We start from the raw sequence: 15,168 nt of genomic DNA, 5'->3' as shown, positions 1-15,168 counted from the left end.
GGGGCTAACACATGATCAAAGGGTCAAGAACGGCGCCTCAGCCCTGCCTGGAGACCCCAGACTTGTGGGGCAGGTCACTGGAAATGGAGGAGGGAGGCTTTGCCCTGCTTTTTTTTTTTTTTGGCCAAGCCACATGGCATGTGGGCTCTTAGTTTCCCAACCAAAGGATCGAACCTGTGTCCTCGGTAGTGGAAGCACTGAGTCCTAACCACTGGACCGCCAGGGAATTCCCTGCCCCTCCTTATGGACCCTAGTAACCTACCAATCATGCCTACTGTCACGACTGGAAGCACGCAGGTCAGTGTGAGCCGCCCTTGCATGAGTAGGGACGGCACTCCAGGCAGAAGGAACAGCCCACAGGCAGCTTGATGGTGGGACCATTCTGGATTTTGACTGAGAATGAGAGTAGCTGACCTGGGGGTCTTTGAGGGTAACTGGCCTGGAGCCACAGAGCTGCAAAACTATCTGTGACGTGGGACAGCTGCCAGCCATCAATCCCTAAGATTAGGACAGCATATTAAAAAGCAGAGACATTACTTTGCCAACAAAGGTCTGTCTAGTCAGAGCTATGGTTTCTCCAGCAGTCACATACGGATATGACAGGTGGACTACAAAGAAAGCTGAGCGCCAAAGAATTGATGCTTTTGAACCGTGGTGTTGGAGAAGACACTTGAGAGTCCCGTGGACTGCAAGGAGATCCAACCAGTCCATCCTAAAGGAAATCAGTCCTGAATGTTCATTGGAAGGACTGGTGCTGAAGCTGAAACTGTAACACTTTGGCCATCTGATGCGAAGAACCGACTCATTGGAAAAGACCCTGATGCTGGGAAAGACTGAAGGCGGGAGAAGGGGATGACAGAGGATGAGATGGTTGGATGGCATCACCGACGCGATGGACATGAATTTGAGTAGGCTTCGGGAGTTGGTGATGGACAGGGAAGCCTGACATGCTGCAGTCCATGGGGTTGCAGAGTCAGACACGACTGAGCAATTGGACTGAACTGAAGATTAGGCACAGACACCAGGGCTCCCCCTAGTGGTCGTAGTCACCATTCCGCCTGGAACCCTCTCCTTAACAACGGCCCAGGTTCCTCTGCACCACTCTGGGGTCACCCTTCACCAGCACCCCCAGAAGACTCTCCAAGAGTAGAGAGTACACGCTTTGGAGTCAGGCAGATCTGACAGTTGCTGCGTGACTCTCGGGAATGGCTTTGCCTCCCTGTGCCTGTGTCTTTCCTTGTACAGAGTGGATACAGAGCTCAACTCCACAAAGTAATGCCTGACAGAGAGATGGTCAGGGGCCAGGAATGGCCCTGCGATGACGGGGGAGGGCCTGCCCGTCTGCAGCTACCACCATGCCCACCCCAAAACCATGGTGCTCAGTCTAAGGGAGGGGACACCTTGGTGCTAAAGTGTGTCCCCACTGGCAAATCATGGGGCTCTCAGTCGGAAGAGGCGACTTGCAGGGGACACTCCCCACCTCTCTGAGGGCCAAACTAGGGCTGGACTATGGGGGAGGGGTAGACCCAACAGCCTCTCCAGCCCCAAGCTGGGTCCTTCTGCTTTCCAAGTGCTCTGCCCCCGGGTCCCCACATGGAGGGTGGCAGTGGACAGCCAGTCCCCTGTCGTCATGATGCAAGGGAGCATGGATGGGCAGCCCCACTCCAGGGGACCAGCCCCCATACTCACATCATCAACCTTTGGCTCCGTCACGGGGACCCACTTGTAGATTCGCAGGGATGTGTCGCCCACAGTCACCCACTTCTTCTCCCTGCAGAGGACGAGGAAGAACCTGTTACCAGGGGGCTTCTGGGGTGGACCCCTGCTCACGCTGGTGGGGGTCACGGGCCATATGCCTTTGGAGCAGCTGGGACACAGTGACCACCCCGGGCAGGGCTGAGAGGACGTCTCCAGATCACACAGACGCGGGTTTGAATCCCAGCACTGGCTGCCCCCCGCCATCCCAGGCAAGTCACTTCACCAGCCAGAGCCTCAGTTTCCCCATCTGTTGGACCGTGTGGGGTTGTCAAGCTCTCCAGGCGGCCACAAAGATTTCGGGAGACAAAGCATGCAGACAGCTTCTTGTATCTGGGTGGAAGTGCTTGGTAAGATGGGAGTAGGGGAGGGTCACTGCCACTGAGGTGATTCCTCTGGATGAAGGGAATTGGGCCCCAGGTTCCTCTCACCCCCACGGAACAAGTGAACTGGGCCACCCGAGCCCCTCTAGGCAGCAGAGAGAGCATCGGACCAACAGGGCATTTCCTCCAGTGGGGGTAGGGTAGGGGTGGGAGGGTCTTCATCAAGGGCATCCAAGGGCTCGCCCTGCCCTTTTGGCAAGTTTTCTGAGGTCCTGGGAAGGGAGGCAGGAGCAGACAGCCTGAGTAACCACCCCAAGCTCTTCCGGGCGAGCTCCAGGTAGATCAGCCAAGGGGAACAGAGCGCTGGGGCAAACCTGGATGCCCAGTGGCCTCAGCCCCCAGACGCTGATACTCAGGGGCGGCGACAGGAAGCACAGCCCAGGCGGAGGGCAGCAGCCAGGTGGGAGATTGCTCCGAGACCCTGCACTCAGAGATGGGCCTCAGCTTCTAATGTCTGCACCGCCGCCCCTGACCCACCCTTGGCTGCCTCCTAAACACCTGGGGCATGGCTGTCAAAGGCAGGTTGACAGCGAGAAGTAAACCACAAGCCGTGGGAAGGAAAGTGGGTGACTGGTTTTCACCAAAGGTGATGATGATAATGACCACTCTCTGCTCCAAGCATCATCTTCCTCCTCTAGTTATCACCCCAGCCTCCCAAGTTCAGTCCCGACCTCGCGCAGCCTACAAGTCAGGTCCTGCAGCTTCCTGCCCTAGCACTAGCGGTGACAACCAGAGACCACATGCCTGAGGAAACCGAGGCTCAGGGAAAGTCCCCCCAGAAGAAAGGCTGGGATTCCAACCGGGTTGCTGGGGCTCCAGAGTCCACATTCTCAGCACCAGGCTCTGCCGTCTCAGAGACGTGGGAGGTCACACGAAGGAAATCAGCTGATTCAAGGGCCCCATGAGATGACGTCGGGGCCAGACACACACCCGCTGCAGGTGGCATGGCAGCCAGGAGACCTCAGCAATTTTAGTGACAGCGGTTGCACCAGAGCTGAGAATTACGGGTGGCTGTGGGCACCTTGTCCGGCCTCCCTGCCAAGACCTGGGCCTTGGATCCTCCCCTCCAATGGAAAGTAGCCCTCATGAGCTAAAGGGACACATTCCCACCACCTGGCACCAATCCACCATTGAGGCTTCTGGGGGCCCAGCTAACCAAACCCACAGACACTTCCACACCCCAAACTGTGCCTGCGTGGTTCCCAAAGTCCTCTGCTGGAGGAAGCTAAGGACTGCCTTTTTTTTTTTTTTTTTTCGGCTTCACCTCAAGGCATGTGGGATCTTTAGGTCCCCAACCAGGAGTCAAATCCTAACCCCCTGCAGTGGAAGCACTGAGTCCTAACCAGTGGACTGCCTGGAAAGTCCCTAGGGCCTGGCTTTTATCAACATTTATTCTTTTATGCAGAAGACCTCTGAAAGTCCCTTGGAGACTTCAAGGAGATCAAACCAGTCAATCTTAAGGGAGATCAACTCTGAATACTCATTGTAAGGACTGATGCTGAAGCTGAAGCTCCAGTGTTTTGGTTTGGTCATCTGATGTGAAGAGTCGACTCACTGGAAACAGCCCTGATGCTGGGAAAGACTGAGGGCAGAGGGAGAAGAGGTGGTCAAAGGATGAGACGGCTGGATGACATCACCGATGCAACGGACATGAACTTGGGCAGACTTTGGGAGATGGTGAGGGGCTGCTGCAGTTCATGAGGTCGCAGAGTCGGACACAACTGGGTGACTCAACAACAACAACAACAATTCTACTTTGACTGTTTCTAGTGCCTCCTGTGTGATAAGCACTATCCACACTTGCTCTAATTTTCCCATAATCTCTGGTGACAGTAAATAGTCACCTTTCCTGTCTGATAAAGAAACTGAGGTTGAGGGAGGTGGAGTCATCCTCCCCAGTGTTCACACCTTCCTGCCACACTGCTTTTTGAAGTAGCTCCCCGTGCCCCCATCCCTGTCCCTCTTAGCCTTGAGAGAATTAAATAAAGGCAGGTACCTAAGTCACCATCCACCTGTCCCCTACCTCCTGGAGGCAGGATGGATGACCCACAACCCCGGTCTTTCCCCATCTCCATTCTGAATAATCAGAAGGTGCCTGGAAGGGACAGAGACATTCCAAGAAACAACCTCAGTGACAAAGCAGCCATCACAATAGCCATTGTGTGCTGAGGGCTTACTTCATGCCAAATGCTTTATTTACAAAGGCCTATGAGAGGGGGACTATTGTCATCCTGCTTTACAGATGAGGAAACGGGAGGCCCAGAGAAGTTATAACACTAGTTCATGGTCACGCAGCTAGTCCAACGGCAGAACTGGGGTTGGACGTGGGCTGTGGTCCCTGGCATTCTGTCTCCCATGAAAAAACTAAGAAATGACTCCACAGAGCTCATCAGCGACGGAAGCTGGACAAAGAGGCACAAACTGCTCCAATCCCACCCAAAGGGCCACAGGCACTCACTGCTCACAAGCTGGCTTCCTCTGCCCAGACCCCGGTAGGTCAGCAGATCCAAGGCTTGACTGTGCTTAAAACAGAAAAAAAAGTAACTGACTGGTAACACACAGGACACCTCTCAGGGTACAAAGGGTGCCAGGCCTGGGCTTCGCAGGCCGCAAGTGAGCCGAGATGAACGTGGCAAGTCGCAGGTGCTTTCCAGGGAGGTTACGGGCCCCGCAGGTTCTGAGCCGGGTTCTGGTACCTCCCTTGGCCCCAGTTCCCAACTCACTCCAGGCATTAGAAACTGTTCTTCAGTTGCATTTCTAGGTATAGGCACTGAGGGGCCAGGGGTCAGACGGAAGGGTGCTGAGACTCTGACCATAGTCTGCAGTCCGGCCAGCAGCCACCTAGGGAGAGACAGGCCCTGGAGTTCAGGGGTGAGATGCTGACGGAGAACCCGGCACTTCGTAGACACATCCACGGAGTGTTGGGTGTGTCATCAAGCCAGTGGCTCGGCAGCGCCTTGGGAAACGACACATGGACATAGAGGAGCAGCTAAGAGTTCCTACCACCACCTCCAAACCCATCACCCTAGAACTCGCGATCCCCTCAACCCCCAAGGAGTGTATTAAGTTGTACTCATCACCTTACATTTGTGGTTGAAGACAAGTGGCCAAGAGGCACGTTTTGTCTGGCCTATATGGTATTTAAAAAAATTAGAATCCATTGTCAGACTTGGGGAAAAAACCCAACAAACAAGTCAAACCCCACATTCAAATCCAGATTGCTGGCCATTCTCAAAAACACAATACGGCCAGGAGGGACCCACATGCCCCGAGGAGCAGTGCCTCTCTCAGATGGGGCCCTTGGTTCTCTCAGACCCCTGAGTCTCACCACCTCTAGGCACGGGTCTGGATTCACCACAACCTCCAGGCTGCAGCCCGACCTGGCCTTGATGGGCACGCAAGGAGCCCTCCTGTAACCAGACAGGCTGAAGTGCCTGTCACTTCCCCACCAGGCTGGGTTCCTGAACAAAAGGAGTCAGCTGGAGGAATAGAGCCCCAAACACCCCATCCCAGCACAAGCTCCTGTGTAAACTATGAGCACCCCTCTCCCTAGATCCTCCAGGCGGAGGCCAATTTCTAATGTTCCCTTAGGGTCAGCTCCGAGCGCTGGCCAGCCAGGGAGACCTGACTCCCGCAAAGACGGCCCTGAAGTCGTCACTTCCTCTCCACTTCCCAGGGCTAGCCCTTGATGCCAGAGAAGGTCTGGCTATGGCTGGCTTCATCCTAACTAGGCCCAGGCCCGCTTGACCTGCCCTGTGCCTGGCAGGATGGTCCCCTGAAGGTACTGAGGTGAGAGTCTAGGCACAGTCAACCCCCCCCACCCCCAGGGACTGGTGGGAGGTCTCGGGGAACAGGCCTCTCTCCGTCTTCACAAGTCACTGAGGGACCCTTCAGACCACGGTCCCAGGGGTCCCTGGGTCTAAGCCTACTTCAAGGCTCAAGCCTTTTACCGCCTCTACCCAATGACTCCCACTTCCCTCTCTTCTCCACCCACACTGGGCCTCCTAACCCTGCCCCAGTTCCCCCCCGAAGGAGCCCACCATTTTGTTCTTCCTTCAGCCATGTTCTGGCTGCCTTGCACTCCACCAGCTGGCCTCACCTGGGTATCAGACAGAAAGGAGAGGAGAAATAGCCAGTGGCTATAGACAGGGCAGCCATGGCTGCCTGCTGGCTTTTTCCAGAGGAGGGGAAGGGTAGGGCTAGGCAGAAGGGGGGATTTTTAGGGGTCACTGGGACTGAGGAGAAATACCACCCTAGGCTTACAGGCTGAGTGGTATGCTAGACACCTCCATTCTGAATTTAAAAAAAAGAAAAGAGAGAGAAACGGGACTTTGAGATAAATTTGAATTTCAGATAAACAATGAATAATATTTTTTAGTATAAGTATGTCCCAAACAGTGCGTGGGACATACTTACACTAAAAAAAAAAAACAAAACCTATTTAAAAATATTATTTGTTTATCTGAAATTCAAATTTAACTGGGTGTCCTGTAATTTTATTTGCTAAATCTGGCAACCCAGTGTCCCAGCCAGTAGGACGTCCCAGACACGGTTGGTGGCCACAGAGTTAATAAACAACCCCAAACCACAAGGGCTGACTGGAAGACACATTCTAAAGGCAGAGTGAGGGTAGGATTTAGCTTCTTGGTGCTGGGGAAACCTATGAAATAAGGTAAAGTCTCTTTTGCTTAGAAAGGGCAGGAGGGGGGAAAAAATCAGCAAAACCAAGCTTCTACCTTACAATAAAGGCAGCGTTTAATGACCAGGGAAATGGCTCCCCACTCCAGTATTCTTGCCTGGAGAATTCCATGGACAGAGGAGCCTGGCGGGCTACAGTCCATGGGGTCGCAGAGTTGGACACAACTGAGCGATTCACACACACACACATACACACACACTCTCCTCCCTGTGTGAAGGATTAAGTGCTTTGGGAGACATGGTATTATTCCAGGAGGGGAGAAGGAACACAGGGACCCTTTGCTGTCATGGTTAGAGAAGTTATGTGGTTAGCCCAAGGTCACAGCAAGGAAGTGAACTGGAAGTCCAGTCATAAGATCCCAAAGCCTGAGGTCTTTAATGGACTTGACTCCTAGTTTCCCAAAACACAAAAAGAGAGAGAGACACATTCTCCTCCCCTCCTCCCAAAACCAGAGCCTGCTCAGCAGCACTGAGGGTTTCCAGGCTGGCTGCTCTGGGGCCCCCAGGGTGGAAAACCCCACAGCTCCATCTGCCCTCCCAGCAGAGCAGCTGGCGGGTGGGCCCTCCACGAGCAGCTGTCAGGGTGCAGGGGCCTCTGCCAGGCTGGGAACCTGGGGCAGAAGGCCCCACCACGCCTTCCGAAGCACAGAAAGGCAGCGTGCCCCCACCCCTTTCTCACCTCCAGGCTGGTAACAGAAGGAACTCAGGCCCAGACAACAGCTCTTTCTTTGCCGAGGCGCTCAGGCAGGGGACAACTCCAGCCTTGCCTCTGAGAATCCCGCTGGAGAGGGGGTGGTGGGCTTGTTTTCCTGTGTGTGTTTTGGCCTGCAGCTGTTTCTGCCATTTTTAAATGGCTCCGGTCCCGGCACTCGGCGCCCTGCGCGTCAGGGGAGCTCCCACGGCAGGGAAGACTTGGATCTCAACTTTGGAAGGCCTCCCCTTCTCACGGTTCTGAAAATTCTTTGTCCCATTGGAGCCAAACCCAGCCCTCGGCTGGGCATCCGGCCATCTGCAGACAGCCCTTTCCATAGGAGGCCCGGGAGCACGTGGACTTTATTGATTTTCCTCTTGCCTTTTTTGTTGGGTTTGACTCAGAAAGGACAGCTAACTTGTGACACGGCTAGACTGGAGGCTCGCCCCCAGTGGTTTTGAGAGACCCAGGCGTTACTTGAGAAATGACACCCCTAAACATAAACAGAGCCCGCCACCGGGCCTTGCCGGGTTTTCAAGCTTTAAATAAAGGGTCAGAATGAGCCCGCGGGCACTGACACTCGAACGTCGCGGCGGCTCTTCTCCCTCCCTGACCCTGGTGAGGCCGTGGGAAAAAAATAATAAAGTTGAAATCCGGGAGCCGGGAGTTTTCAACAAGTCCGCCCCAACCTGGCGATCGGCTGGCGTCTCGGGCCTGGCCCTCGGGCCGATTCCGAGACAGACCCAGACGAGGCCGGGGAAACGTTCAGTCGTATTAATTATAACCAGGCCACGCCGGACGGAATCTATAACGTGAGCCAGAGAAACCCGCACGGCCCGACACCCGAGTCCCCCCTCGCCCCCCGCGCAGAGAACAAAAACAACAGCTCTCTCCGCAAAACAAACAGGAACGGCCGGGTTTGGAGCAGCACACGCGGCCCAGGACCGGGGTCTGGCCCCAAACGTTCGCTCGCCCGAGCCCCTGAGCCCGGGTCCCGGCAGAGCTGGGCGGGAGGAGGGGGGGCGCCAGGAGCCCCGGGCCCCGCGGCCGCAGCCAGCGTTTCCTCCTCGCGCTCGCCCCCATCTTTCTTCGTCGCCAAGAGCCCTCGCTCCAGGCAGCCCAAAGCGCTAAATTTAAACGGCTCGCGCTCTACAAACTCCGCAGACTCGAGGGCGCCGAGCCTGGGAGGCGGGGAGCGAGCGAGAGAGCCAGCCGGGGAGGGAGGGAGGGAGGGAGAGAGGGAGGCCCGGCGCGGGCAAGGGCGCGGGGGCCGGCGCTGCGCCGCCCGGGGCGCGCGGGGAGGAGACGGAGACGGCGGCGGCCCGCTCGGTGCCTGCACAATGGAGCTCGCGCTCTCCCCTCCGCCGCCGGCATCGCGGCCCCGGCGCGCGGGAAGCCGCTTTCATGTGACTTGCACAAAACGAAATGGCTTCTGGGGCCGGCCCCGAGCCCCCCTCCCGGGAGCCAAGCGCCGCGCCGGGGACTGCCCGCTGCTCCACCGCCCGGCCCGGGGCGCTTGTCGCCTCCAGGCTGCCGCCGCCGCGCCAGGTGGGCGACAGGCGCGAGCGCACCTGGGCAGCGGCCGCGGCCCCCGCCGCGCGCAGGTGACCCGGCTCGCGCGCCGCCCGCCCTCTCCAACTCCCGGGCCCGCGGGCGGCCCGGGGCGCTGCGCCCCGCCGGCTTTTTGTATCTGGTTTCGGGGTTCGGGGCGGCCGCGGCGCCGAGCCGGCGAGCAAACGAGCCGGCGCCTCCGCTTACCATTTGCGCACTTTCTCGATAGCCGCCATGACCCTCTTGATATCATCTTTGGCCCGGCTCCTGGTCTCGGCTCGAACCGACCTGCCCGACATGGTTCTGGCGGGGAGAGAGAGGCTGGGGGAGCGCGCCCGCCGGGTCCTGCTCGCGCTCCGCGGCGGCCACACTCGCGCCCGCCCGCCCGCTCACTCACTCACACACGGACACACACACACACACACTCGCACACATACACACACACACAAAGCCTGGTGCCGCCGCGCGCCCAGGGCCCAGTGCGCAAGCGCCGGGCGGCAGCTGCACCAAGCAGGGGGAGCAGCGCCGCCGCGGCCGCCGCCAGTGCGGCCTCCGGGCGCCGCCGCCGCGGAGCAGCGCCGGCAGCCTCTCCGCCCACCCGGGGGAGGCGCCCGCGACCCCCGCTCCCCGGGGAGGTGGCGAGGGGCACCTGGCTACCCCCAGCTCCGGGCAAGCGGGGTGGTGGGGGAGGCGGGCTGGCGGGTGGAGGTGCGCGCGGACACTTACTCGGAGGCCGCAGGTGCCGAGGGGTCCCCCGGGGAGGGCGGGCCGGCTGGCCGGGCGGCCGTGGAGGGGATGCATTCCTGGGGAGCCGGCGCGGCCGCCCGTCCGCGGCCCCGGGTGTGTGGCTGCGGCTGCAATAATGCAAGTTTCCTGTGGGGCTCCCGACTTCTCAGAGTTGAAGGCGCCGATTCGGGACGCGAGGTGCTCTTGGAAAGAGTTGAGAAAGGCGGACCTCTGCTGGCCTTATGCCCGGTTTAAATACGCGAGCTAGGACGTCGCTTCCCTGTCTTTGGTCCTTTTGGAAAACTAGGGTGGGAGGAAGGGAGCTTGGGGTGACCACGAGAGACATTCGACCTTGCTTCTTAAATAGCTTTCGGCGCAGAAAAGCTCGATGATTATTTATCAGCATTTCAAGAGGGGCTGTTAGACATTGCCTCTAGTGATAAGTTGCCCTCACCATAAATAAGGGAAGCGGGCCCACGCTGGGGTTTCTGTCCTGGAACCAGATTCGAGCTTAAGCCACACCTGATGTTAAGTTCTGGGCTCTGCTCAGCTGCGGCTACCGCACAAATGACCCTGGCAGGTAAAGTAGACTGGCCGGCTACCAGGAGGACTTCTGGGCTGGTGTCTTCCCTGCGGTGCCTCAAGACAGCTCTGCACCAATCTACAGTTACCAGGATAAGTCATCCTTGTGTTCAGCTGCAGCTAAACTGGTAGTGAACAGAGCCGGTTGGTGCCCAGATGGGTGTTCCGGAAAGAGAATGACCCCTGTCAGTAAACCTAGTGCCTTGGAGATCAAATAGCCCAACAAGCTGTGATCTAGGTGTGTGACTACCACTCATTCTTAAACCAAGTCCTTTGCCCTGAGGTTTTGGTGTGGGGGAGAAAATTTTCTGGCGCTATGGAGTGGAAGCTCCACTGAAGGCCTTTTCCTAGGCATGTTCTTTTACCATTGTGAACCCCAAGTTCCTAAAGTGAGGAAAGCATGTTGCAGCAGGTCATAAAACACAGGTCCATATCACTGGCGCTCTGACTTACCTGGCCAGCAGATACATGCTTACAGTTACACATAACATTTAAAAACATACATTTGAGTCAAAAGTAGAAGATATATTTTAAAATTCAAATACTGAATGATGGATGGACAAATGTGTATATTTAATACAGTGGAATATCATTCAGTCATTAAAAAGGAATGAAGTACTGATACATGCCACAGTGTGGATGAACTTTGAAAACATCCTAAGTGAAAGAAGCCAGTCACAAAAGGGCAAATATTGTATGATTCCACTTACATGAGTTATCTAAGCTAGGCAAATCCATAGAGACAGAAACCAGACTGGTGGTTGCCAGGGACTCTGGGGAGTAGGGAATGGGAAGTGACTTCAAATATGTATGGAGTTTCCTTTCTGGGGGTGGAGGGGTGATGAAAAAAAGTTCTGAAAGAACATAATGGTGACTGTGAATGTGCTTTATGCCACTGAATTGTATACCTTTAAATTGTTAGAGTGTTTGGTGGGGTTTTTTTGGCTGTGCCACTCAGCTTGAAGGATCTTAATTCCCCAACCAAGGATCAAACCCAGGCCCTTGGCAGTGAAAGTGCTGAGTTGTAACCACTGGACTGCCAAGGAGGTCCCACAGTGGTGCATTTTATGTTATGTGTATTTGACCACAATAAAAAGAAATCCAAATATCCAGCTTCTGTAGACATGTCAGATCTGCAGACTGGGCATCGTGTGCCACATGGCAACAATCAGCTGGAGCTGAGGAGCCTTGTACCCTTTGGATGCAGCTCCCCAGGTCACCAATGCGTCACCTAGTCACTGTTCTCATTTGTATCACCATATGGCCCCTGAAGGCATGTACGTTTTTGATCTCTGATTAAACTACAGAGCTTTCTACAAATGTTCTTTATAAATCTAGTGTGGTACTTTTTATAGTTTCCTGTCTCCTGCAGATATTTTTACACTTCTTCCTTTCAACAAAGCACAGTTGTTTTATAGTCTGTGTCTGATCATTGATATTTGAAGTTTCTGAGAGTCTGTTTCTGCTAGTTCTTACTCATGGTATCCTGTTTCCTTGTGATCTGCCTGTTCTCTTTGACATTGCTGGACACTGTATTTCCAAATTTATTTATAGGGACAACTGGGGGCCTAGAATGAAGCTACCTTCGTCTCCAGATACTTTACATTTGCTTCTGCCAGGCTCCTGAGGGCACTGCTAGTGCACAATGACCAATGTCCAAGTTCAGGGGCTTCCCTGGTGGTCCAGTGGCTAAGACTCTGAAGGAACTAGATCCCACATGCCACAAGTAAGAGTTAGCACGCTGCAACTAACAAAAAAGATCCCCCATGCTGCAACAAAGATTGAAGATTGCATGTGTCTCAACTAAGACCTGATGTGGCCCAATAAATAAATATTTGACATCCACGTTCAGGGCTGGTGGGTCCCTGGCCCCCCAGGTGATACCAGTACAGGTTGCCTAAATGATGAGACTGATTTGCTTATTGTACCCAGGGTGGGATCAGTGAGTGCTAACAGGCCCACACATCCCAACTCTGTGTTCAGCAACCTCATGTCAATAGTTTGAAATCACATTTACACTACAGAAATTGGCAAGTGCTATAGACAGCATTGACTATGATGGGATCATAGTCAACAAAAGAGTCGGAAATGCAGTACTTGGATGCAATCTCAAAAATGACAGAATGATCTCTGTTCATTTCCAAAGCAAACCATTCAATATCACAGTAATCCAAGTCTATGCCCCAACCAGTAATGCTGAAGAAGCCAAAGTTGAATGGTTCTATGAAGACCTACAAGACCTTCTAGAACTAACACCCAAAAAAGATATCTTTTTCATTATAGGGGACTGGAATGCAAAAGTATGAAGTCAAGAAATACCTGGGGTAACAGGAAAATTTGGCCTTTGAGTACAGAACGAAGCAGGGCAAAGACTAAGAGAGTTTTGCCAAAAGAATGCACTGGTCATAGCAAACGCCCTCTTCCAACAACACAAGAGAAGACTCTACACATGGACATCACCAGATGGTCAACACCGAAATCAGATTGATTATATTCTTTGCAACCAAAGATGGAGAAGCTCTGTAGAGTCAGCAAAAACAAAACTGGGAGCTGATTGTGGCTCAGATCATGAACTCCTCATTGCCAAATTCAGACTTAAATGGAAGAAACTAGGGAAAACCACTAGACCATTCAGGTATGACCTAAATCAAACCCCTTACGATTATACAATGGAAATGAGAAATAGATTCAGGGGATTAGATCTGATATTCAGACTGCCTGAAGAACTATGGACGGAGGTTTGTGACACTACAGGAGACAGGGATCAAGACCATCCCCAAGAAAAAGAAATGCAAAAAGGCAAAATGGTTGTCTGAGGAGGCCTCACAAATAGCTGTGAGAAGGAGAGAAGCAAAAGGCAAAGGAGAAAAGGAAAGATATACCCATTTGAATGCAGAGTTCCAAAGAATAGCAAGGAGAGATAAGAAAGCCTTTCTCAGCGATCAATGCAAAGAAATAGAGGAAGACAACAGAATGGGGAAGACTAGAGATCTCTTCAAGAAAATTAGAGATACCAAGGGAACATTTCATGCAAAGGTGGGTTCAAAGGACAGAAACGGTACCTGAAGAAGAAGAAGAAGCTATTAAGAAATATACTAAATATCTTAATTAAGGTAATTAAGATATTAAGATAATGGTGAAAGATATTAAGGAAAGGTGGCAAGAATACACAGAAGAACTATACAAAAAAGATCTTTATGACCCAGATAATCATGATAGTGTGATCATTCACCTAGAGCCAGACATCCTGGAATGTGAAATCAAGTGGGCCTTAGGAAGCATCACTACGAACAAAGCTAGTGGAGGTGATGGAATTCCAGCTGAGCTATTTCAAATCCTAAAAGAAGATGCTGTGAAAGTGCTACACTCAATATGCCAGCAAATTTGGAAAACTCAGCAGTGGCCACTGGATCGGAAAAGGTAAGTTTTCGTTCCAATTTCAAAGAAAGGCAATGCCAAAGAATGTTCAAACTACCACACAATTGTACTCATCTCACATGCTAGCAAAGTAATGCTCAAAATTCTCCAAGCTAGGCTTCAACAGTATGTGAACTGTGAACTTCCAGATGTTCAAGCTGGATTTAGAAAAGGCAGAGGAATCAGAGATCAAATTGCCAACATCCACTGGATCATCGAAAAAGTGAGAGTTCCAGAAAAACATCTACTTCTGCTTTATTGACTATGACAAAGCCTTTGACTGTGTGGATCACAACAAACTGTTGAAAATTCTTCAAGAGATAGGAATACCAGACCACTTGACCTGCCTCCTGAGAAATCTGTATGCAGGTCAAGAAGCAACAATTAGAACCAGACATGGAACAATGGACTGGTTTCAAATCGGGAAAGGATTACATCAAGGTTGTATGTTGTAACCCTGCTTATTTAACCAACATGCAGAGTACATCATGAGCAATGCTGGGCTGGATGAAGCACAAGCTGGAATCAAGATTGCTGTGAGAAATATCAATAACCTTAGATATGCAGACAGCACCACCCTCATGGCAGAAAGTGAAGAAGAACTGAAGAGCCTCTTGATGAAAGTGAAAGAGGAGAGTGAAAAAGCTGGCTTAAAACTCAACATTCAAAAAACGAAGACCATGGCAGCTGGTCCCATCACTTCATGGCAAATAGATGGGGAAAGAATGGAAACAGTGACAGACTTTATTTTCTTGGGCTCCAAAATCACTGCAGATGGTGACTGCAATCATGAAATTAAAAGATGCTTGCTCCTTGGAAGAAAAGTTATGACCCACCTAGACAGCATATTAAAAAGCAGAGACATTACTTTGCCAACAAAGGTCCATCTAGTCAAAGCTATGGTTTTTCCAGTAGTCATGTATGGATATGAGAGTTGGACCATAAAGAAAGCTGAGCGCCAAAGAGTTGATGCTTTTGAACTGTGGTGTTGGAGAAGACTCTTGAGAGCCCCTTGGACTGCAGGGAGATCAAACCAGTCAATCCTAAAGGAAATCAACCCTGAATATACACTGGAAAGACTGATGCTGAAGCTGAAGCTCCAAAATTTTGGTTCACCTGACGCGAAGAGCCGACTCACTGGAAAAAACTCTGAAGCTGGGAAAGATCGAGGGCAGGAGCAGAAGGCGGAGACAGAAGATGAGATGGTTGGATGGCATCACTGACTCAATGGACATGATTTGAGCAAACTCCAGGAGACAGTGAAGGACAGGGAGGTCTGGCATGCTGCAGTCCATTGGGTTGCAGAGTCAGACACGACTGAACGACTGAACAACAAGATAATATATCAGTACCCTTCCCCAGCAG

The 15,168-nt window shown here is 52.9% G+C and overlaps 1 protein-coding gene across 2 annotated transcripts in view; it reads right to left on the bottom strand.

Moving 5' to 3' along the window:
* The window catches only part of BCL7A (BAF chromatin remodeling complex subunit BCL7A), a 30,912-nt gene extending 20,936 nt beyond the window's left edge, over positions 1–9,976 (bottom strand). The window contains exons 1-3 of one of the 2 annotated variants that reach the window (XM_043441548.1): positions 9,805–9,976; positions 9,286–9,381; positions 1,690–1,771 (exon numbers count right to left, since the gene is read on the bottom strand). In XM_043441548.1, the coding sequence (XP_043297483.1) occupies positions 1,690–1,771; positions 9,286–9,377 (174 nt within the window). In that variant the 5' untranslated portion in view covers positions 9,378–9,381; positions 9,805–9,976. Of the gene's footprint in view, positions 1–1,689; positions 1,772–9,285; positions 9,576–9,804 lie in introns of those variants that run through there. The other variant, XM_043441557.1, reaches the window with a different exon arrangement.
* Positions 9,977–15,168: the final 5,192 nt, after the last annotated feature.

This window comes from Cervus canadensis, chromosome 1 (genome assembly GCF_019320065.1).
Source record: "Cervus canadensis isolate Bull #8, Minnesota chromosome 1, ASM1932006v1, whole genome shotgun sequence".
NCBI lineage: Eukaryota > Metazoa > Chordata > Mammalia > Artiodactyla > Cervidae > Cervus > Cervus canadensis.
This window is presented reverse-complemented; position numbering and strand designations above follow the sequence as displayed.